The sequence below is a fragment of the Marmota marmota genome, unplaced genomic scaffold (assembly GCF_001458135.2).
Source record: "Marmota marmota marmota unplaced genomic scaffold, marMar, whole genome shotgun sequence".
NCBI classification, from domain to species: Eukaryota; Metazoa; Chordata; class Mammalia; order Rodentia; family Sciuridae; genus Marmota; species Marmota marmota.
The window spans coordinates 3,454,333-3,477,822 of NW_026000153.1; the positions used below are offsets into that span (position 1 = coordinate 3,454,333).

The 23,490-nt window shown below is 39.6% G+C and overlaps 1 protein-coding gene across 6 annotated transcripts in view; it reads left to right on the top strand.

Annotated features, from left to right (window-relative positions):
- Snx10 (sorting nexin 10) overlaps positions 1-23,490 on the top strand; it is a 167,324-nt gene that overhangs the window by 90,039 nt on the left and 53,795 nt on the right. For 5 of the 6 annotated variants that reach the window (XM_048786367.1, XM_048786368.1, XM_048786370.1 and 2 more), the window contains 2 exons: positions 2,590-2,671; positions 9,941-10,486. In XM_048786367.1, coding sequence (XP_048642324.1) covers positions 2,590-2,671; positions 9,941-9,976 — 118 coding nt within the window. In that variant the 3' untranslated portion in view covers positions 9,977-10,486. Of the gene's footprint in view, positions 1-2,589; positions 2,672-9,940; positions 10,487-23,490 lie in introns of those variants that run through there. The other variant, XM_048786371.1, reaches the window with a different exon arrangement.

The window sequence follows — 23,490 nt, forward strand, 5'->3', positions numbered from 1 at the left end:
CCTTGCCTCGGCGGCCTCTTTGTCGCCCTCCCGCTTTGTGTCTCCGCAAGACTCAACCTCAGATACCAGCGACCCTCCTAGGTCTAGAAGAGTGCCAGTGACCTCTTGAGATGCACGGCCCGCTGGCCTGCCGGTGGCACCTTTAGGAGTAGCGAGGCCACCACCTTCGCCCTCAATGCCATGCCCACCCTCTCTATCCCTTCTCCCAGCAGCCAGCCCCCCCTCTCCAGCTGCATCTCCAAGAAAGATGACCTAAGATAGGCATTATCACAGGGACCCTAACGTAGTTTTCTTTCCTATTTCTGAATGCATATTTGTGGGTCATTTTTAATTATTACAGAAACCAAAACATACCCATCTACTCAAGCTGCTAAGAAAAGGCTGTCACAGCGCTGGCGAGGAAATGAGGTGGAAAGATAGACACACACTTACTTGCCTTGAGATAGGTAGTTGAAGGGAGACAATGAAAATTAAGCTCCTGGGATTCATTTCCCCAGGCCGCTGCAGCTGGGCTGCCCACCGGCACAGTCCTGGCCACAAGGGACTTGAAATGTGGCTGGTCTAAATGGAGATGTTTCTACATCGGGAAAACCCTGCATTGTAAAGAAGACTCAGTGTTGAGAAAAGGAGCGTAAACCGTCCCATTAAACATTTTTAAATGTTGATTGGACATTGAAATAATAATATCTTGGATACCTACCGTGAAATCAAACAGTTATAATCAAAGTTCCTTTTTTTATGGTTAAAAAATGTGCCTATGGAGGCAGGAGTTGTGGCTCAGTGGTAGAGCACCATGTGGTTCGATTCTCAACAATGCATACAAATAAATGAATAAAATAAAGGTCCATCAACATCTAAAAATTTTTTTTTTAAAATGTGCCTGTGAAGGACATTTTAAATTACATATGCAATTCACATTCTATTTCTGTTGGACAGTGCTGGTCTGGAGGCTGAAAACCCAGGGAACTTTTTAGCTCTACCCCTGTCCTCTCACCTTCCTCTGTAGATGGTTTGGAATAGGGAGAGAACATCTATCCCTTGGCTCTTAAGCATCAAATGCTTAGACAAATAATTAGCAAGTAATTGGCTTTATATGGATAACCCTGGCAACACTGAGCAGAGGAAGTGGCTTAAAATGCAAGACTATCTGTTCCTTTTCCCTTTTTCACTGTGAAGAAACTCACACTCCCCCACAGCCATGCCACAATTCCATAGGCCAATTGTCCATGTATGAAGTTGGGCCTCTAGGAGTGTTTTGTGCCTTTTAGGAATTATTTGTTGCACACTAAACTTGCTGACATGCCATTTAGAAGAGTGAATACTGTGTATGCACTGTAACAACTATTTCATAAGTATTTTTGGTGTACATTGTTCCTCAACTAGCACAGGCTGCAGAGTAAGGGCTCCCGGAGTATGCATTGACACGATGCGCTGCAAATGATCCAGGCATGGGGGAGTCCCTGAGTGTGCATTGATTCCACACACGACCATGGCTCCTACAGGGCTTTTATGGTAGAGCTCGCCAATGATCCATGCATTAAAGACTCCCCGAATACACACTGACACGATAGACTGGAGTTGTTTGGGTCTATCGTGGCAATGATCTGGAGATAATGGCGGTATCTTGAGATTGGAGTGCTCATGGTCCTAATGGCAGAACCAGAACTGCCCCAGTTAAGTCCCACAGGGCGCATGAGTCTTTGACCTCCTGCATCATGACATTGTGGCATCACTAATGTTTGTTGATGTTGTGATGGATGCAATTGAGTTATCATTTCCCCCCCACTCACGTACTGTTTTATTACTCAATGCTGGGTTGGGGGTCTGTGTACTTGTGGTTTCATTTGGTTAATCATAAACTGAAGACCTGGGAAAGATCATATTTAAAGTGAAAAAGTGCTTTGGGGAGAATAAGCTAGGGGGATACATGATTTTAAGAAAGAACCAACATAAAATAAATGATCTCAAACCTGAAAAAGCCTATTGGCTAAACTAAGATAAGTAAAACAAGAAGAAGGTGGTAAGATAGAAGATACTTCTAAAACTCATAAAAGTAATATATTTAATGGTCAAATAATTCAAACACTGCAACAAATATATGAAACAAAAGAGAAAATTCGCCCTCTCTTCCTCTCTTCTATGCTACCACTGTTGCAACCACTATTAATGTTTTTTGTATTTTCTTCCAGTCATTTTTATGCATATGCAAATGTATATCTCTACTCTTTGTTTATACAAATGGGTTAATGTCAAACAGTATTCTTCGATGTCTTGTTCTTTCAATTAATAATGTGTTGAACATCTCTTTTTCTCAGCACACTTAAATCTGTTGCATTCTTTCTAGTGGTTGCAAGGAATTCCAAGGCATGGATATAACAATTTTTAAATGCATGCAATTTCAACCATTACTACAATGAATATTCTCATACATTTGCATTTTTAAATTCACACAATTATGTCCATAAAATAAGTTTTTTTAGCAGTGGAAATGCTGGGACAGAGAGATGTACATTTACAATGTTGATAGTATTGCCAAGTTAATCATCTTACATTCCAACTAACAGTTGTGTGTCTATTTTTCTATTGTAGGCCAACATGTCATTTTATCACAGAGGATGCTTCTAATGTTCAAGAGTGGATTTCCCCACTAAGTTTTCTGCTCAGTTTTATGGTGAGAACCCAACACTGGAGTCTCAGATAAATTCAGTACAGAAGTTACACTACAAAGTAGGAAGTTCCGTTAGTCAAGATAAGAAATGGTTGAGCCACAAATCACACTGAAATTAGTTGAATATTGGTATAGCCTGATAACATGGGAGAATTGGAGTTATACCACATTATTTCATCTTTCAGCAAATATTCACTGAAAAGTTATATAAACTAGTAAGAGTTCTCTGTCTTCATATTATCAACAACCTTATGCTGCTCTTTGACTTCTAAGGAAATATTAAATTTCTCATTGGCCAGTCCTTGCTCCATAACAATGAAATATCAAATTTATCTCTGGGTGTGTGGCAGGGGTCGGGCACCACCTGTCAGGGACTGGCTAAGGGCTCCATCTCCAAGGAGTCCCCCTTGGAGGTCTTCACCATGGGTTCCACACAAGAGATGATCTCACAGGAAGCTATTTTGGAAATCCCTAATATTAATGTGTGGGACAGATGGCTGGGGCAGCCCTTCCAATTTCTTGCTTTCCTTTGTAAAATTCAAGACTCCAAATAGAGACCAATAGTGCTGGCAAGACATCCTCCTTTAGTAGTTCAATGATTTCACCAAATTCCCTCATCACGGGTGAATCGCTGGTCATAGAAGATCACAAAAGTACCCATCTATGTGGCCACGAGCACCAGATGAAAGTAATATTGTTTGTTTGTCCACAACTGGTAAGACATCACCCTGAATTTTTTTCTTAACCATTTACCAAGATTATTGACATTATTGAGTAGTTGTAGAGTTGATATTTATTGAACTATGTTGTGGTTATGGAATTTGGCTCCTTCTTGAAGAAGTTTGGGAAAGAAGAAATTTCTCTTGCTCAGAATGAGTATTCTAAAATGTTTTGTGCCTCTGATCAAGTAAAGTAAGTGGACCATATCCAGGTGGTCAGTAAGGATTGACTAAGAGAATGAGTGAAGAAGGAAAGGGGACTTGATGTTAAGTAAATGGTAAAAACCTTGCAATTTTTTTTTTAGAAAAAATCTAGTATGCTAATACCTGTTCATCAAGAGAGAAATGTCTGTAAGCCTAAACATGTGGGTAATAGGACCTATTACTTTCCCTAAAAGTAAAAATGAGAGAGAGAGAGAGAGAGAGAGAGAGAGAGAGAGAGAGAGAGAGGAAACAATTAGAAAAAATGATAAATTTCTAAGTATTTTGTATTCCTTTAAAAATTCAATTATTGAAATATCTCATAAATTACATTTAAATCCAGGCATGTCATCAATTAACTTGAAATGTCGAGTTCTAACCTAACAAGATAGCTTTAAGTCACGTGTCCCTAATGAACTGTACTAGTGTCTCAATACTTAAAGCCTACGAAGTTCCCAGCATTGAGTTGGTACACTCAGAATGTGTAAAGGTCATTCCAAATTTATGAAAGAATCAGATTGTCAAGATGAATCAGGAAAATTCCAAGAAAGAATCAGTTTTATTTTTCCATCTTAGAAAACATGTGGTATCTTTGACAAATGAGAGTCACACTGAGTTCCTGTAAGAGTCACTTAACAAGAAAGATCCTGCCATTGTTCTTCATACCATGGAGCTGCAGAGAATTCAGTGTGATACCCTGGTATTGTTTTCCTGGCACAAAATGTAAGAGATTGTGAGGATAAAATCTAGACAATAAGTTTCCTTTGGCAACAACATTTTAGTATCCGACCTTAAGGGGCCACCAAAGCTGTAAATCAGAGAAATCAATTCTTCAATGTAGCTGTTTTAAGAAGCACTGGTATTTTGACAGCTCCTAGTAAATTCAGACTTTTTTTTTTTGTAGGTAAAATGTTCTATAACTTTATATGCTAGTATAAAGCAAGATTAGTAGACTTGATAATGTTAAATTTTAAAGGCAGATTTCTCTACCCCCAATCAATAAAATTTCTCTACCCCCATCCAATTTTGAGAATCCCTTCTCTTCTGGGGTTGTGATTGTGTGATCTGAAGTTATTTCTGGGTTCCTCTAAGTACTGTAAATAACTTGCTGGAAGAAGTAAGTATGTGTAGCAAATGTTGCTTTTTAAAAATAAAAAGAACTTTATTATTTTTCTTAGTAGAAAAATGTTCTCTGTTCACTGTAAAAATATCAAGCAATGTTAGAATATAGAGAAGTATTTTATATATTCTTTTAATATTAGTGATATTAATTCTTTAACATCATATTTGTTGCAAGTATTTTTCCATATTATCATTTGCTTATTTTTTTTCTTGCTTACAGGGCTTTTACATTTTCTTAAAATAAAACTTATCAAGTTTTTCTGTTTTCATTTCTGGCCTTTGATTCATGATAAGAAAGGCTGCCAGTAATAAAAATCTTCATCTGTTTTCCCCTATTACTTTTACATTTAAATTGTTGATCCCTCTGGAATTTAACTCAATATAAAGAATGAGGCTGGGATCCAGCTCTCCGTATTTTTTTTTTTCCAAATGGCTAGTTAGCTTTTTCAAGACCATTTCTTGAATAATTTATCTTATTTCCACTGATATAAAATGCTCCTTTGACTATGTACTAATATCCACACATATGCTTTCTGGGCCCTACCATGGTCATTTCATCAGTCTATATTTCAGCAGAAGCACCACAAATTTTAATATTTTATTTCTATTCATTTTAAGTATTTCCTGGCTATTCTTGAATGTTTATTCTTCCAGATGAACTTTAGAATCATATTTCAAAATTCCCAAAACTCCTGTTGGACTTCTTATTAAAGTTATATAATTTTTTTAAAAAATATTTTTTAGTTGGCAGTGGATTTTTATTTTATTTATTTATATTTGGTGCTAAGAATTGAACCCAGTGCCTCACACATGCTAGGTAAGTGCTTTACCGCTGAGTCACAACCCCAACCCCAAGAGTTGTATAACTTATACAACTTATATTTAAATAAATATGTAGATTAATTTGGGCAGAATTCATTTCTTTCTTTCTTTTTTATGGTACCAGGAATTGGGGATTGAACCCACACCTGCTAGGAAAGTGTTCTACCACTTAGCTGTATCTCCAGCCTTTTTGGGGGAGAATTAACTTCTTCACAATTTTGAATCTTATGTGCAAGTAAGATATGATTTCTTTGTTTGAACATTTATCCTGTGTGTGTGTGTGTGTGTGTGTGTGTGTGTAACAGATCTTTCCTGTTCTTCTCAAGTTTATTTATGGGAATTTCACAGAGTCTTGTTGATTTATAGTGCTTAGTTATGTGCTTAGACAAGTTACCTTCAGGTATCAAATGTGAGTTTGGAGTTGGATTGCTCTGGTGTTAGGGAGTTGATCTGCATAGAAGTCTGTTTTAGGGACAAACCCAAGTGGATCTTTGATATTATTTTCAAGTTGCCATAAGGCTTTGGATAGATTCTTCTCTCTAAGTTTCTTCCCCTGCCTCCCATCTGTGAAAGAGGAAATCTTACAAGAATTAGTAAGCATTGAATTACCTAATGTGGGGTTTACCACTTAGTGGGTTATCAGATATGGGAGCTGCAGGTCATATTAATGAGTTTGTCTCAAAATTCTTTAACAGTGTTGAAATTCTTTGAAACTTTCAAATAAGTATTCATTCCCAACAAATTAAAAAATAATCTCTTACTAAAGGCACTGTTATGACAGTGCCCCACCTCCTAAATGATAGCATATATGATGTGAATAAGAGATCCCATCCAATGGCTGTCAGATTCTGAGCACCATCCTTGCTGTAGTCCCAGCTACATCTCAATGGGAGGCCGTTTCTTTCTTCTTACCCTGTTAATTAATGATCGACTGGGGAGTTGGAGGAGGGGTTTCAATGTGTTAATGGCTTAGAAAAATACATCTGAGGTACACAGACCATTTGGAGTACCCAGTTAAGAATGATTTGCCACATACGGGAAAGCTTAAAGAAGATGTTCACAAACATGGGCATTCAGCTCAACTGATAGTTAGCCCCACATTCGTAATGGCGTAATCACCAACATAACCAATTCAGCATAATGGCCTTTTAATACAGAAACAATTACTTTGGATAATAAAATAACACTTTAATTTGCTTGACACCAAATTTGACCTATGTGGATCATCTGATGGTGAGGTGAGGGGAAGGGAAGTCTGTTGACTTCTAAATACATTATAAAGCGATAACACATAATGTATTTCAGGCCTGAGATGCTTCAAATGGCTTAGTGGAAAAAAATAAAATGACGATCAGAATAAGCTATTGCTTTGGAATTTACAAAATACTTCATAATTTGGGTATTGATTTCTCAAGTTTCCCTAGGGAGAGATAGCTAAACCTTAGAGTTGATGCGCTTTGATTAAATTTATTCATTCTGAACACCTACTGTGGGAAGTGCTATGGGGGATAAAATCAATCAGCAAAATTTTATAGCGTGAAAAATAATCCTGTGTCCTGGGAGGGAAACAAACTAAATTCATTGCTCCATCAGAGTAACTTTTTATATCTATCTTTTGTTATTGTTTTAATTTTTGTTATTTGTTTTAATTTTCCTAAGTGTTTTCAAATTTTCAAATTCTTGGGGAAGTAGGTGAGTTTTAAATCCCAAATAGTTAAATGCTTCCACATGTATACCTCCTACGCAGATGAGAGAGGCAGCCATTTGTATACTTGGTTTCGTGGACTGTTGTTAGAGGCAAGAACCCTAATTTTTTTCATTTGAAAGGAGACTAGCTGGGTCCAGGCTTTGGGGACTTGTTTCATATAACATCAGGGGTTCCAAAAAGCCTTACTTGATGCCTGCTATAAAAAAATGATTCCATGCTTGTTTTAGTCTGTGGCTTTTTAAAATTTATTTATTTGTTGTTGCTGGACCAAAAGACCAGACAAGAACAACATCGAGGAGAAAAAGTTTATTTGGGGCTCGAAATTTTAGAAGTCTCAGTCCATAGATAGCTGATTCTACTGCCCTGCACCTGAGGTGAGGCAGAACATCCAGGTGCAAGAATGTGGTGGAGGAAAGCAGCTCAGAGCATGATATGAGGAAGCAGAGAGAGGGACCAAATATATACCAAAGGTATGCCCCAGAGATGTGTCTCCAGCCACACCCTACCTGCCTGCAGTTACCACCCAGTTAATCCATTCAAGTGGAGTAATGCACCAATTCAGTTAAGACTCTCATGACTCAATCATTTCACCTCTAAATCTTCTTGCATTTTTTCACACTTGAGTTTTTGGGGCACCCCTCATCTCTAAATCAGACCCAAACTGATTACTAAAGTCTGACAATGAATTCCTGACAGCTAACTATGTCTCCCATTAAAAGGCAAATATTTCCTGGGATATAATAAAGGTTATCAATAATTTACATTTTAGTGAGAATTCATTTGTAACAACTTTCTTAAATTAAGTGAAGAAGACATTAATAAACACATTACAGAAAAGGATTAAGACAAGTTGCTATCATTTTATAATTAAGGACAAGATGATTTATAAAGTTCTTTCTTAATAGAAGATTTTTATGTGTGAGAAATAAAATCATACTGAATATATAATTTTGTATGTTAATCTTATTTTTTGTTTGACATATCATAGGTATTTTCCTATCAAAATTATTTGATTTTGTCACCTGCTATGGACTAAAATGTGTGTCTCACTGCCCCACCCCCCAAATTTACATGTTGTAATGCTAAATCCCAATATGACTCTATTTGGAGATTGGATCTTTATGGATGTAACCAAGGTTGAATGGGGTCATCAGGGTGAGAACCTTACTGGGTATGATTAGTGTCCTAGAGAGGCCACTCTCTCACTGCTATGTGAGGACAATTGGAGGTAGCTGTTTGCAAGCTGCCGCAGCCCTGCTGGCTGGGCAAAATAACCGGGGGGGGGGGGAGGAACTTGTGTAGATTGATACAGCNCCAGGTGTTATTTTGACTTGTTTACAGACTCGAACAGCAAGCCAGGAAGAGAACTTAGAAACAGCCAATGCAGGACCAAGAACTGGGATTCTAACCTCCAGAGAAAATAAATGTCTGTTTATCCATTTATCCAGTCTATGGTATTTAGTATTTTAGTAATATATCCTCCAGTGGCTGTACATATGCTATTACAGAGAATGCCTTAAAAGTAATTAAATTTAAATTATTTGTTTAAAAAAAATAATAATTATTTCTTCTACTCCTGGGCAATTGCATCTTATTATTCATAACATGGAAGATGCTTTTAGATCTGGGTGAGTCACCTTTTAATAAAATGTCTTTGCTTCCTTCTTTCCCTTTTCACTTGGGCATTTGAATGTTGAATTTTCTTGGAGATTGCATACATTGCATGCAAAACCTTACCACTAGCCACTGGTCCTTCTCGCCTCTCCAGGATTTGGGGGTTGCAGATGAACTGTCCTAGATCAGTGCTATGCTCACTTTGGTCTGTGCCAGAATCTCTCTGTGAACTGTGTGCTGCTGGTTCACAAGGAGACAAATATAGAAACTAAGAGGAGGTTCAGAAATCTTCATATGGATTGGAAATTGCTGTACTAAGAAATGGTCAGGGGATGGTCATTTAGGAGAGAGACCAAATTGTGGGGCTCTGGTATATTAGGAACCCTGGAAGCTGGACAAAACAGGCAAACAAGCAGGGGAGAAAACTGGTCTTTCTTTGATAGGCTGAGAACTCCCCTAGATCAGAGGAGAGAATGTAAGCACATGGGCCTTGAATCTCCAAACGCCCGCACAGAGAGGAATGCAGAACAGTGTTAAGAGACAGACTTTGTTGAAACCCCAGCTCTCTCCCTTATTTCTTCAGAGACCTTTGCCAAATTTCTAAAACTTCCTGTGTCTTGGATTCCTCATCTGTAAAAGTCAGGAATAACAATACAATGGACTTCAGAATATGTTCCTACAGAGAAAGAACTTAGTGCATTGTGTTGCATGTACCAGTAAAGGGAAGCCACTATCACTGTGTCCCTAGATAGCACCCCAGCAGAAGTTTTCAGAAGGTTTCCTTTCCTTGTTATTGTTACAAAACACAGCTCTTGAGTAGAGGCTCCCTTCTTTTTATCAGCCTATCTGTGGTGCAGGACTTCTTTGCGTTTGTCTTCTACAGAGGTTGGGGCCACATCCCTTGCAGGTTGGTGGCATGGATCAGAGTTGACAGGTCAGAAAATCACAAACCCTCCAGAGCAACAGTCTCTGTTCCTTCCTGCCCTGCTGCCAGCTCATTAAAAGCTGGGAGTGTTTATCTCAGAGTTGCCAGATGCCCATCCACTTGGGATTGTCCTGAATTTTATTACTTTGTCCTGTTTACAGTCCTTACAGGGCACACCGTGGCCTGAGACTAGATAGGAGATGGGTGTTCATGATGTTTCTACATCCTGGCATACCAAGATCTGTTGGCTGTTTCATTCTGTGGCCACTGTTGACCCTTTCCTTACCCTGATGGCTTGGTGGACCTGGAGAGCTGAAAACGTGTCAAAGTTGGTGTCAGATCTGGGTTTTCATCCTGACTCTGCTGCTATGACCTTCAAGTCCCCACCAGCATCCTCATCTAATAGCAACCCTAATAGTAACCCCACCATGTGACTGTGGCGACTGAAGAAGACAGCTTTTGGAAGGTGTTCTGATGCATGCTAAATGTGACCTCTTTTCCATTCTACTAGCATAGGGTGTCCTCTCTCTCCCACTGTGTGGCAAGCTAAGTGTACAAAGTGAATTCCCCACTAGAATATAATCTCCTAAAGATAAGAAGATGCCTGGTTTATTTATTGCTCTACCTCCAAGTTCTGGAACAATGCCTGGTGACAGTGAATACTTAATGTATGTTGGACAAATGAATTAAAGTATACTTTCACGCTTCTTGCAGTCTCCTGTACATACTTTCAGCTCTAAGCAACGGAAAACCCTGAATCAACCTACTACAATGGGAAGTTTGGAAATAGTTCCTGTGGTTGATTAAGTTGATGGCTCATCAACATTATCCTCAGCTCAGGTTCTTCTCATCTTTCTTCTCTAGATTACCTCATAGTCATAACGGGCTGCTACTGTTCCAGGCATCACATCTACACATAGTAATAGCCAGCAGAAGCACAGAGAGCCTCTCTCACTTATCATATTTATTTTCAAGAGTGGAGAAACCTACCCTTAAAACCATCTAGCTAAATTTTGCTCACTTGGCCATGTCTAAACCAAGGTCAAAGTTGGCCCAATTAGGATTAACCCAGAGTCATGTGTGGGAAAGGTAGATATGGGAACAGATTCTGGGCTTTGTCAAAAAGGAAGAGGAAAGGGCAGCCAACAGTGTCAGATACACCTATTCTTTGGAGAAAAATAAAAAAGAATGATTAAGCAAAATTAAGCAAGTGCATGAAAAAACATGTGTTTATGATACATGCAAATAAAGGGCTGGTGAAATTAAGTGAAGAAGGAAATGTATTTTGAGGCATTTGGGGAGAATTGTATCAAACCTAGTTACCAGATTCGAACATAAATGTGTATTGGATCAACAGCTGGCTATGTCAAGGAGATGCCTAAAGCAAGATGGTGCAGGGTAAAATCTATTTCACAATGTTACACTATTTTGTGGATTAAGTTAGAGATTCAAATCAATCATAATTGTTGCAGCATAATCTCATTAAATGCATCCTCTATTAATTCAGAGCGTGCACTAGTTCATTTGGCTAGGCCAGTGTTAGCTTTGGTATTTTCAAGGGAAAAATGGTTTTCAAAAGAAATGAACAGTTCAAGTAGGAGTGTAGAAAAAGTATGAAATTGATTTTAATATTCTAGCATATAAAATATCATATGCAAATATATTTATCTATTTATTTAAGCCCTGTTATTTAACCTATATGTGACACTTAATGGCCAATGGTCAAAGATATATGCATTTAGAATTATCCAAATTGGTATATATCCTAAAATACTTCATAATGCAAATTCCCTTAATGTTTCCACAACCTTTTCTGCAATGAGTTTGAATTTGTGAGCTTTTCTTGAGTCCCCAGACCTCAGGATACTTAAGTTCACATTCAGACCACAGGAAGCATGCCCTTATTTCTAGTGCTACTACTGTGAGGCTGTTGAGGCCAAGCTGTGGGCCCATATTTGCTGGAGACAACATATGGCACAGAATCAGACTGTGAATCCTGGACAGCCAGACTACCTGCGTTCAACCCCAGCTTGGCTACTTCTTAGTGGTGAGACCTTGAGTGCGTTATACCATCCCTCCATATCTCAATTCTGCATCCATAAAATGAGATTTATAGAAAACTTACAGTGTTGTGATGAGTACATAATTAGCAATATAGAGCATATATAATGCTATAAAGTTATAAGAACTTCATATATGCTAACTAAGCATATATAATGTTTGCTATTTATTATCATATTTTGAATGCATGAATTCAGCATGAATAGACTGGATCATAAGTATTCTTATTTGAAGGAATTTTTAAACCAATTATGATTAGGTATGTGGCAAGTAACTTCTTTTCCAGGTCCCTTGAAAAGCAGCATTTCCCTAAGTGCATGGGAAAGTTTACCTAGCATGTCTTCTCTGACAGAGCAGCCATAGTATAGAAGGGTAAATGTCTAGTGGGTTACAATATTTTAACAAAATCTGTTGTTAATTAACTACTCAATTCACTCTCAAGAAGTGTGCAATGATTTGATTACAATGCATACTGAGGGACAGTCTTACCTTTGTCTCCCACTCAATTAAACGTAGTTGTATTGAATATGTCCTTCCAGCATGAAGATGAAATTTTTTGTTTGGGTTTGAATCTAGTTGTCTTTTGTTTAGAAATCATCATTACTTTGCCACAGAGTCAGAAGAAAATGCATTGACTAGCACTTGTTTAGCTATCTTAAAAATAAATTTCTTCTGCATGAATTATTCCACCAGGGGTTGGGGTGTGTCTGACTTTTGCAATGAACTGAGTCACCTTCTATTTGTGTTCATGGTCTTGGGACTTTGCCACTCTGTTAAGGCTGGAGATCTAACATGGGCATGTGAGTTGCTCCTTGCATTATTATCCATATAGCTCTGAGCAACCTGAATCTTCTGAGTATTAGAGAGATGCTTTATCTCCTGCATTCAAACTGAGAGTGAAGGGAAAGCAATTGACTTCTTGTCAGTTCCTGGAATTCTTTCTACTCCTCCAAGTAGCAGGTCATTGCTTCATCTCCGGTACTGGCTTAGTCTGTAATAGAAAATCAGTTAGTTGTACACAAGACACCACTTATGGAGTCCCCCACCCTGACCTTTCTAAGAAAAGCCAGGAGCTTAGAGTCTTAGGAAAATATCAGGATGGAGTCTCATTACCAGTTCAACATGAATTAATACTCTTATTGATCCTTTCTGGGGTGAATCTGAAGACAGATGCCCTGCTCCCAAGTTCTAGTGCCCCCAACTTCTGATTTCATATCCCTGTTTTAGACCTTTCATACTTTCCTGTGGTGCTCATAACAAAATTAGTTCTCCTTTGTACTTCTTTTTCCTGAATGTTTTCAGGAATGAGTCAGATCTTCTTATAATGTATGGGCAGCCTGGAGGAAAATGCTGTTATTTTGAGAGTTAGTCAGGAATTCCTTTCAGGGAAGAGACTGTCTGCCACCTTAATGGAAGCATTTGGTTACGAAGATAAGGCCCTCAGGAGATAGCCTAGATGGTCTGGGGCTGGGCTAAGAGATAGCAAACTAGTCTGTAGAAGAAGTTTACAGGAATTTGGGGATGTGTGGGGAGCAGAGAGGAAAGAAGAGGGGAGTGGGATCAAGTGAGGGAAAAGGCAAGATGGCGGCAAGTGGTGGGAACAAATGAGGGACTTGAGGAAATGGAAAGTCTGCTTCCCATAGATACTAGGAGTGGCATTTTGGCAGAAATCAAGTAAAAGAGGTTACATTCAAAACCTAGGTTCACATGGGCAGCCATAAGAGTTGAGAGACAAGGGAGATCAAGAATGCAGCCACAAGTAGCCATTGGTGAGAGCAGTGACCCTGAGAATATAAGCTCTCAGGGATTCTCAGGCATTAGGGGAGGACACTGGCCTTCCCACAGGATGTGGGATGAAGTCTTGAGCCAGTTTTTATGTAAGCCTTAAAGGAGGGGGTGATCCTTGGCTGTCAGCTGTGCTGTATCTGTACTGGGGGAAGATGTTTTTAGTTGAAGAATTTTTGGAACACTGCTATGGAGATGAATGAAACCTTAAAGTAAATTTTATGACTTCTGTGTCTTATAAAAAGAAAAGCACATCAGCAGCATTTTAAAAAAAGTTGTTTTAAAGGATTTCTTTATCCTAATAGATAGAGATTGTCTTAGGATAATACAAATATTCTGAAGATTTAATGAAGTTATCTGAAGCCATGTAGACATTAATTAGAGTTCTATAATTAGAATTATAGTTATAGCAGCTTCTTACAGCAGAATCGAGGGCAGTATTTCAATATTTCAGGTTTACTGTGCTGTTGGAACACAGTACCTGGTACATTTTTCTATAGCATGGCTTTCATAATTCTTTCTAAATGACCATGATGATAGATATTTAATTGTTCTTTAATTAATGGTGGAGTAAAAAATGTATTTATCTTTGTGCTCATCCCAGTCTCCCTTCTCTTACAAGCAAACAGTCTGTCTGCTTTTTGTGCACAGAGCCACCCCAAGCGATGATGACACCGAATCCAATCAGAAAAGCAGCATAAAGATGAAAGGTCTTACCAATGAGAAGTGAACTTGCTAAAGCACACCTTTCAATGAATTTGGACAAAACTGAAAAATGTTGTTGATATCAGATCCTTAGGCTGATTACTGAAGCGTTCGATTTTTCAGTATGTCAATTCATCACTGTCCACCTGGTTATATTTAACACTTTCTCCTGTTCCCAGCATGTCTGCTGAGATAGGCAATCACTGTCACATGACATCTGCCTCTCAAGGAGGTCAGCAGACCATTTGGGAGGCCGCGGTTTCTTTTCCCCTGCTGCCTCTATTCTTTCTCAGGTATTGCTGATGGCAGATGGAGCCTCAGTGTCTTGTGGGATCTAAAATATTAATAAGATTAGGGCTTTTATCCTTCAAACAGTTTAGTCTTTCCTTTTAGAGGCTCTGTAAAATGTCTCATCTGTTAATTTATGGCACCGGCTCTCCAGGAAGACTTGCCACCACTTCCAGATACCCAAATCCCACGTTTCCCAGTGTCCTTCCTTTCCATTCAGCCAGTCCTGGTTGGCGTCTTAAATCACTCTCATCTTGCAGAGACACTTGGATGCGTTTAATTCCATTTTGAGATGAGAGGTCTTGGGGTGCGTTTTAATAAATATTTGATGGGAATGCTAGCCTTGGGGGTCATTCTTATTTACAAAATTAGAGATGGTGTCTCGGAGGAAAGCTTAACTTGGGCGAGAAGCAGTGTTTATAAATGTGCACAGCACTGTGGTGCGTGGCTTTCCTTCCACTTTTCAGAACACAGTAGTTGTCCATGGTTCCATTTTTAGAAGCAGTGATTAAATTGCTGAGCACTGCTGGGTGATACCAATTAAAACAACTGTTGTCTATTCAACAGTCTCTCTCTTTCTCTCTCTCTCTTAAATGGAAAGAAAAACTCACTTTTCTGCATATATCCTACAAAACACACGCATAGATCATATGATGCAATTTAGATTGTTTTAAAGGACCATAATGGCTTCAGTTTAGATATCCCATTTTGGCCAGGCAATGAGCATCAATTTTGTTAATTAAGAATTTTAGGTTCTTTAAATTTATAGTACAATTGCAATTTACTTTGTATTGCAGAGGGTCTTTGCCCCATGGCACCATTAGCAAAATGTCCACTTACATTATTTGCTGACAATGAAATGGCAAGTAACCATTTTCGTCACCCCCTCCTCTGTTTCTCCCCCCATTGAAATTTCTCATCCAATGCCAATTGTTTGTCAGCAGAATGCAACCACGGAGAGTTTTGGCTTAAATCTTGTTCTTTCCTTTTCCTTTCCCCTCTTAAGAAAAAGCCAATTCATCAGGTAGGAAAGGACTGCCTTTTGCAGTCTCAGGTCCTGCCAGAGACAAATGACTGTAAAAATTTAAAATCAATCATTAACAGATTAGCTGTTGGTCCAAAGTAAATAGCAATCAGCTTATTAGGCATCAGGCAGAGTGAGATAAAGGGGAAGAGTTATTGAAAATGAGGATGTTGTCTGGGCTCTGCTTGTGGGGTAGTGCAAGAGAGGGGGCTGTTTCTTTGTGACTCTAATTACAAATGGGAAACAAGGTAGCTGGATAAGTTGAGTCCTTGGTCCTGTTACACGGAGCCCTGTGGCTTTCTGTTTTATGTCATGGCTGTGTTCACCTTGATTAGCATGGAAGTTAGTTGTACTCCAAGTTGCTCCCTTCTTTACCTTTGAAACAAGATCTGTCAAGTGCTGTTCAGTTGACCCTACAAAGCAGCCCAGAAATCGTGGCTGAGCCTTGTCAGTTTCAGGACCTGTACCTTCCTTATCCCTTTGCATGTTTGGTTCACATCTCATGATACGTTATGTTGGTGGGTAGGAGGGAAGTAAAGGGATGGTTCATTAGCATTCATCACACACCTAGTTTCAGGTGTGTGAGCTTCTACCAGGCAAATGCCAGTTATAAGTTATAAGGCAAGGTCTGCAGATGGATGTTAAAATCAGCTTAGGGAGAAACAGGATATTTATAAACATAGTCTCCAAGTATCTTTCCCAAGATATATGGTCCTCAGGCGCTCGTCCAAGAGGTTTGTCCTACCAGACCCTACCCCACACGTTCCATACTGCCATCTCTTCTTCCCCCCACCCCCCACAGCGTGGTTTCCAGTGCCTCCTCTCACGACAGGAAGGCAATGATCTGACCAATAGTTAGAAAAACTTACTTTAGATTGGTTGGCTTGTGTCTTTGGTTTTCCCCAACCGCTTCCTCTGATCTTCCAAATTGGTGGATGCAAATACTTTTCTTCTTTCTTTAGGAGACTAGTGTCTTGGAGCAGAGAGAGTATCTTGCTTATCTTCTAACCATAGCAGTGAGTTATAATAGCCCCAAACAGTTTAATTATCAAGTTGTATTTGTTGATGAGTTGAACTTCTGTGTCCTTCATGATCTGATCCCATCTAATTCCCCTTGACTCTCAATGTCTTCTCTCCACTTCCCCTGGCTGCTGTTCTCAAGCCCACAGGCAAGTCCTGCTCATGACCATTACCCCCACCCCTTCACCTTCTGCCATTCAAATCCTTCCCAGGCCTCCTGACCTGTGCAGAACATGCCTACTCCCTTTTTGGACACATGTACTCTTGGCCATTGTTCTTTTGTTTTGCTTTTCTAATTGCATACACAATTCCACAGCATAAATTATCTTGAGTAATTAGATTACAATATCTTCATGGTCAAGGTCCATGCCTAATAGTGCTATTGTATACTTCTGGGCCAAGAACATAATTTTAAACACACTCAATAAATTTGTGATCAGTTTCAAAATTTAAATCACAAAATAAATCTTTTGCTACCTCCTAAATGAAATAAGAAGCAAATTAAAGCTAGGAAGGAAAGAACCAGAAAAGAACAAAAGAAATCACCTCAAAGGGCATGTAAATATTTTTAAAAAGTAGTAGCTCTATATTTGAAAGGAAATTGATACTTTGAAAAGGAAAAGGACATTATTCACAAAGAAAAAGCTATCCTGGACTGATATTTGTCAGGTGATGAACTAATATTAACTATTCCAAACTCTTATCTAAATGTAATGCTAATTTCTATTTCCCCCAGTGCTTTGTAGCTTGGTAAAGACAGACATCAGTATCTCCCTCCATTGTATAGAAAGATGAGAAATCGTGGTTCAGGGTATGCATATGCTTGCCCCATGTCCCAAGTGGCTAAGTGACAGAGCCAAGCCTAAATCGTCCTGTGGCTTCAAATCCAGGGTTCTTCCCACCACCCATGCTCCAAGTCTCTGCTGGTTGAGAATGAATCCTTTCTTTCACTTTCCTGGGGCAATTGTGCAGCTTTTGTGAAAGACCTATCACTCTGAAGATGAATTGAACTATCAGGTAAACATTTAGGAAAAGGAGAGGAACGAAGTTGGAATTTAAGTAGATCCTGGTGTCTGGGCAGCCTGGCACTATAACTGATGATATAATTACTTCCCGTAACAGGGAGCACCAATCACAGAGTGGGCGTAAAAGAGGCTCCTAAATATCTACAAGAATGGATACAGTGACAGCCCTTCATTAGCACAGGCAGGTGCTGGAGTCTGCATTCCACTGTTGAGTGGGATGATATTAGAGTGAATTTCTGGCCCTGCCCAGCATTCAGGTCCCCTGTCCTGCCCTGTGACCAGCCTTTCTGCTCTTTTCTTCTATTACTTCCCTTTACTCAATTTATGGTCCATTAGGAAACCCAGGATTTTCTAAACACAGTCCTCCTTTTTTTTTTCTGTTTTCCTGACTTAACCCACCTCCGGTGACTTTCCTCTCTCCTTAGAGAGGAAAAGGTCTCCTCTTCCATAAAGCTGTTGTGCTCTCTCAGCTGGACCTGAGCTTCCCCTGCTTCTGAACCCACTGCATTTTTTCTCTTGTATTTTTAAGGTCATTGTTATGTTCTGCCTTTATTATATAATAATGGCACTATTTCTCCCTCCCTTGAGACAGCAAAACCTTCCAACCTTCCAAGAAGGCTTAATCAGACCCTAGTACAGTGCCCGGGGCATGACAATCCTCCCTGTAAATACTGGTCAGGAAAAATGACTGAATGAACCTCTTACTTGCCCATTAGCTGGGGAGGTTTTGCATTTTTTGCATGCATCTTTGTATCTACCACAGTATCTCAGTCAGTGTCTTATATGTAGCAAGGACATTATGTATTTTTTGTTGAAAAGAAGAAACATGCATGGTTGAATAAAGTGATAAAAAACAAATAAGTTGGACATGGTGGTGCACAGCTGGAATCCTAGCGGCTTGGGTGGCTGAGGCAAGAGGATCTCAAGATCAAAGCCAGCCTCGGCAACTTAATGAGGCCCTAAGCAACTCAGTGAGACTCTGTCTCTAAATAAAATACAAAACACCAAAGAATTGTCTGGGAAAGAACCAGATGTGGCACATGCCTGTAATCCCAGTTACTCAGAAAGCTTAGGCAGGAGGACTGAAAGATCAAGGATAGCCTGGGCAAGTCAGTGAGACCCTGTCTCAAAATTAAAAGAGATAGGGGTGTAGCTCAGTGGTAGAATGCACCTGGATTCAATCCCCAGTACCCCAAAACAAAACAAACAAAAAGCAAGCCCCCACCCCAAATCAAAAACATAATATATGGGATACTGAGGTGAAAAATCAAGGTGAACACAGGTCATGCCAGATAACAGAGTTCCCTAAAAGAGATTAGTGATAATTGAAACCAATGTATAAACTCCTGGATGTCTGAAGCAATCTTTTGAAATTTCTGCTCTTATTCAAAATATAAGTGTAAGAAATATGAATGTCTCTTTTCTCAGTGATGGTGATATTAAGGGCAATAAACCAATATTCCATATTCCACATATTTTAAAGTAAAAATATTGATGTTTTTCAGTATCTTAATATTTGTATTAAATGTGGCATTAAAAAAAAAAGACGAAGCTGGAATTATTTCTATCTTAAAGCATCTTGATGGTTTATGCAGCATTAAGATTTCACCTAGGCCACCCCCTCCCCTGCTGAATGCCCATGCAGGACTTCCTGTTGTTTTTCTTCCCACTTCTGAGTTAATAATGAAGTTGGCATTTTATGTCTGGGTCATTTGTAACTCCCCTCCCTTTCACAGTCCCTGGCCCCCAGTGGAGTCATCCTGGAATCAGATAAGGTAGGGGCAGAAACCTCAGACTGGGAGCTGGTCCCTTCTCAGGTAGAACAGTAGGGGATGGCACCCATCTCTCACCTTGTCATGAAATGCTGATATTCTGGAATTTATTCTACACAATCGAATTTGCAGGATTTAAATGCAAGATTCTCCTATCTTTGCCTCACTATTTTCTCTATAGAATATGAAAAAAAATTTCCCCAGAATTTGCTCTTTCTCCTCTCTTCAAAAATTTCCCTATGTTAGCAACTAATAAGAAAACAAATAGAAGGGCAAAATTCACCAAACTGGGAGATACACTAAGTACTTGAAAATGCCCTTCCTTCCTTCCTTCCTTCCTTCCTTCCTTCCTTCTTTCCTTCCTTCCTTCCTTCCTTTCTCTCTCTCTCTCTCTCTCTCTCTCTCTATCGCAGTACTGGATATTGAACCCAAGGGTTCTCTACCTCTACATCCCCAGCCCTTTTTATTTATTTATTTATTTATTTTTGAGACAGGGTCTCTCTAAGTTGCTGAGGCTGGCCTTGAACTTGCCAACCTCCTACTTCAGACTTCCTAGTCATTAGGATTTCAGGCATACACCATTGCATCTGGCCCTGTCATTCTATCTTAAGACACATTAGGGCAAAAACAGAATTTTAAAAATCCTAGGCATTGCAACTATTTCCCATAGATATTTACTTATTTGAAAAGTTCCCTTTGGAAGTGACTTAAGGTTGAATCCCTTTCCTTCCTTCCCACAGACTGTCCTCAGGTGGCAAGCTTGGTCACCTACCAAGTTTCTACACTGTGTCTGCATTATAGCAGCCTTGTCCAATAGAACTTTCCAAGGTGATATGGAAATGTTCTGTGTCTGCCCTATCTAGTAATGGTGGCCACTAGCCATGAGTGGCTACTGAACACTTGAAATGAGGTCAGTGTGACCAAGGGACTGAATTTTACATTTTATTTAAGTGTAAACAGCCACACATAACTAGTGACTAAGGCACCAGACAAGTGGGGTTTAGAGCCTCTTGTCTTTGACACCACTGACCCCGTGAACAGAAAACATCAGAGAGAAAGGGTGGACTTCTTCCATGCTGCTGGGGCAGCCTGAGGAGCCCTGGGGCTTCAAAGCCACTTCCCCTGCTCATCTGGTTCTTCCCCAGAAGCTTCAGAGGTTAAGTGAAAGCAAGAAGAAGGAGCCAGGATCTTGTCTGCTGTTTATGAGTTCAGTCTCTTTTTTTCAGCATCTTATTTAAAGGCCACATGCCAGATATCAATAGCAAGCTGGGATTATAACAGAACTGTCCATGCTGTTTTCAAAATTATTGTTTACAGCTTCTTTAAGTCTCCATGAAGTTGATGAGTCTGCAGAGAATCTTTTTGCAAAGAACTATTATTAAGCTGAGATTTACCCATAAATTACCAGTATCCAAATGAGATGTCTCCTACCACACAGCCTTCAACCCCTACTGCTCAAATATACAGTTTTGTTTGGAGAACTCTTTTTTTCCCCTTTTTTGGTGAGTTGCCGACACTTTGTTCTACAGCATCGAGAGAGCTCATTCTTATATTGTACCTTGTGCTGAATCTGACTGTACTTTATTGATGTTCTGAAGTAAAACAACCGTTTACTTTGCCCTTAAAGATTCCTGTTAACAAGGCCTGCACAGGTGAGCAAGGTATTTACATGGAGAAATAAACCCACTAAATAAAAATTATATCGAGAAAGGAGAATGGGTAAAAAAGGTGCGTGTATATGCTTTAGAGCTGGTCATAAAAGCTTTATTCCCACTCGCAAAGATAGAAATATGGAAATTAGGATGCACAGAAAGATTGGGTTTAGAAAGGCCTTATAAATCTGTGCTGTTTCCAGGCTCTCAGCTGAGCAGAGTGTCAGCCACTTCTATGGAACCACCGGGGCATCACTTCATTGCCCTCTGCTCAGGACTGATGACCCAACAGCTCTTTGCTGCCCTCCCTTCGACTGCCACACACAGCCTGGCCTCAACTTGCCCTCAGCACAGGCGCCATTAAGGCTGCTGCAGCATCCAGAAGGGAGGGTGGTACTTCAGGAAGCCTTGATTTTGGGGGAGGGGGCAGTGGTAATTACCACCACATGATTATTTTATTTTGTCTGAATTATTTACAATGCAAGGAAGCAGTTGGAGGAAGGGGATATTAGGGAGTGAGTTCAATCCCACTAGCATTGATTCGACCCAGAGCAAGAAGAGCAAACCTATTAAGAAGAAAAATCATTTCCTTTTCTTCCTCTCTTTCCCACCCCCAAGTCTTAGAAATAAATAAATAATGCAAAGAAAAGCTGTGGGCGGGTGACTGCCTGGGAGGGGCCCACCAGTGCTCATGGCTACTCTGAGGACCAGCTCCCAGGATTGCAATTAGCTCTGGGCAGGAGCTTTCTGCAGTTCAGGTCTCTCTCCGTAGTGCTCATCTTGCATGTTGGTGCCTAATGAACACCACGTATGGATTTAAATCCCATTTAGATGATGTTCCGTTATGGAACCTATAATCAGGAGACTTGGGTCTTAATCTCAGAGGTGCCATTCCCTTATTGTTTCTCAAGTTTTAAGATTTATAGTTCTCTGCCTTCTAGAAGAACCTGTGGATGGTTTACAGAAGCAAATGTACTGAATGAGGGAACCCTGGAGGATCAAATAGAAGAGGAAGCAAGATGTGTCCATGCATTCAGGCACATCCCTGAAGAGAATATCCACAGAACAGTTCCCTGGCACATTGGAGGGGAGAATCTGGTTCTGGAAATGCCACCCAAGAGACATGGGGCTGAGACTCTAAGCAAGGCAGAGGTTTTATTAATATTTTTTTTTTCTTTGCTGAAAAACTTTTGCATCAAATGTTAAAATATGAATTCATAATATATGTATTTTAGTTCAGCTTTTGTGTGGCTGTGGCCAACATACCCAACAAGAACAAATTAGAGGTGAAAAAGTTTATCTGGGGCTTATACTTTCAGAGGTCTCAGTCCATAGATGGCCAACGCCATTGCTCTGGGCCCAACATGAAGGCAGTATGTCATGGGGGAAGGTCCTAGTGCAGGAAAGCTTCTCCATACCTCTGAAGATTCTTGCATTAACAGGAGCTTCCATTAAAGGAACCTTTAATGTGTGAGTTTCAAAACTTTGCAGTGAAATGTTTATGATGTTTATGTATCTACCCACACAAATTTAGAAATATATTAATACCCTTGAGACTCCAATAACTTACCCTTACTCCCTGAAGTAACCACTATGATTATTTTGTATATCATTCTATTGCTTTTTAAAAACAAGTTTTGCATGTGTTTGAACCATGTGTTAGGACCACTGTAACTATGCTAATATATTCTTTTATGACTTGCTTTCTCCCCCCACTCAATATTTCCTTACAAATATTATGTTTGCAAAACTTGTTCAAGTTGATTCTTGTCATCTCCTTTATTCAACTTTAGAACTGTTTGTTATTCTGTTGTATAAATACTTTAAGACTTACCTATTCTTGTGATGATTATTTGGATGTCTCCTTTTTTTTTTTAATTATAAACCACGTTGCCTCAAGAATTCTAACATCAACGTCTGTTGGTACACAGGTCTGTGTCTCCATTGTACTTGCCTGAGTGTGGCATTGCTAGCTCATAGGGATTGAGCATCTTCAACTTTGTTAGATCTTGCAAGATCTTAATCGAGCTACTTGGCCAACAGCCATGTTCAAAAAGGAACTCAAGAATTTGAATCACTATGAACGGATTCAGCTGCTCTCAAATATCTGAATTAAGAGGAAAGACTCTGTGTGGCTGAGAGGAATCCACAGAGGATGGTGCTGCTGCTGCTGCTGGTGCTGGTGATGATGATGACAGTGATGACAGCAAACCCTTCATGCTTACCCGTGCTGGAGACCCTGTTCTGAGCACTTTACACATGGACTCATTTAATCTATAGATACTCTAAGAGGTACATACTATTATTCCTAGTTAGTGGGTGGAAACTGAGGCACACAGAAGTTAAAAAACTTATCCAAGTCATGGCTGATAATGTAGA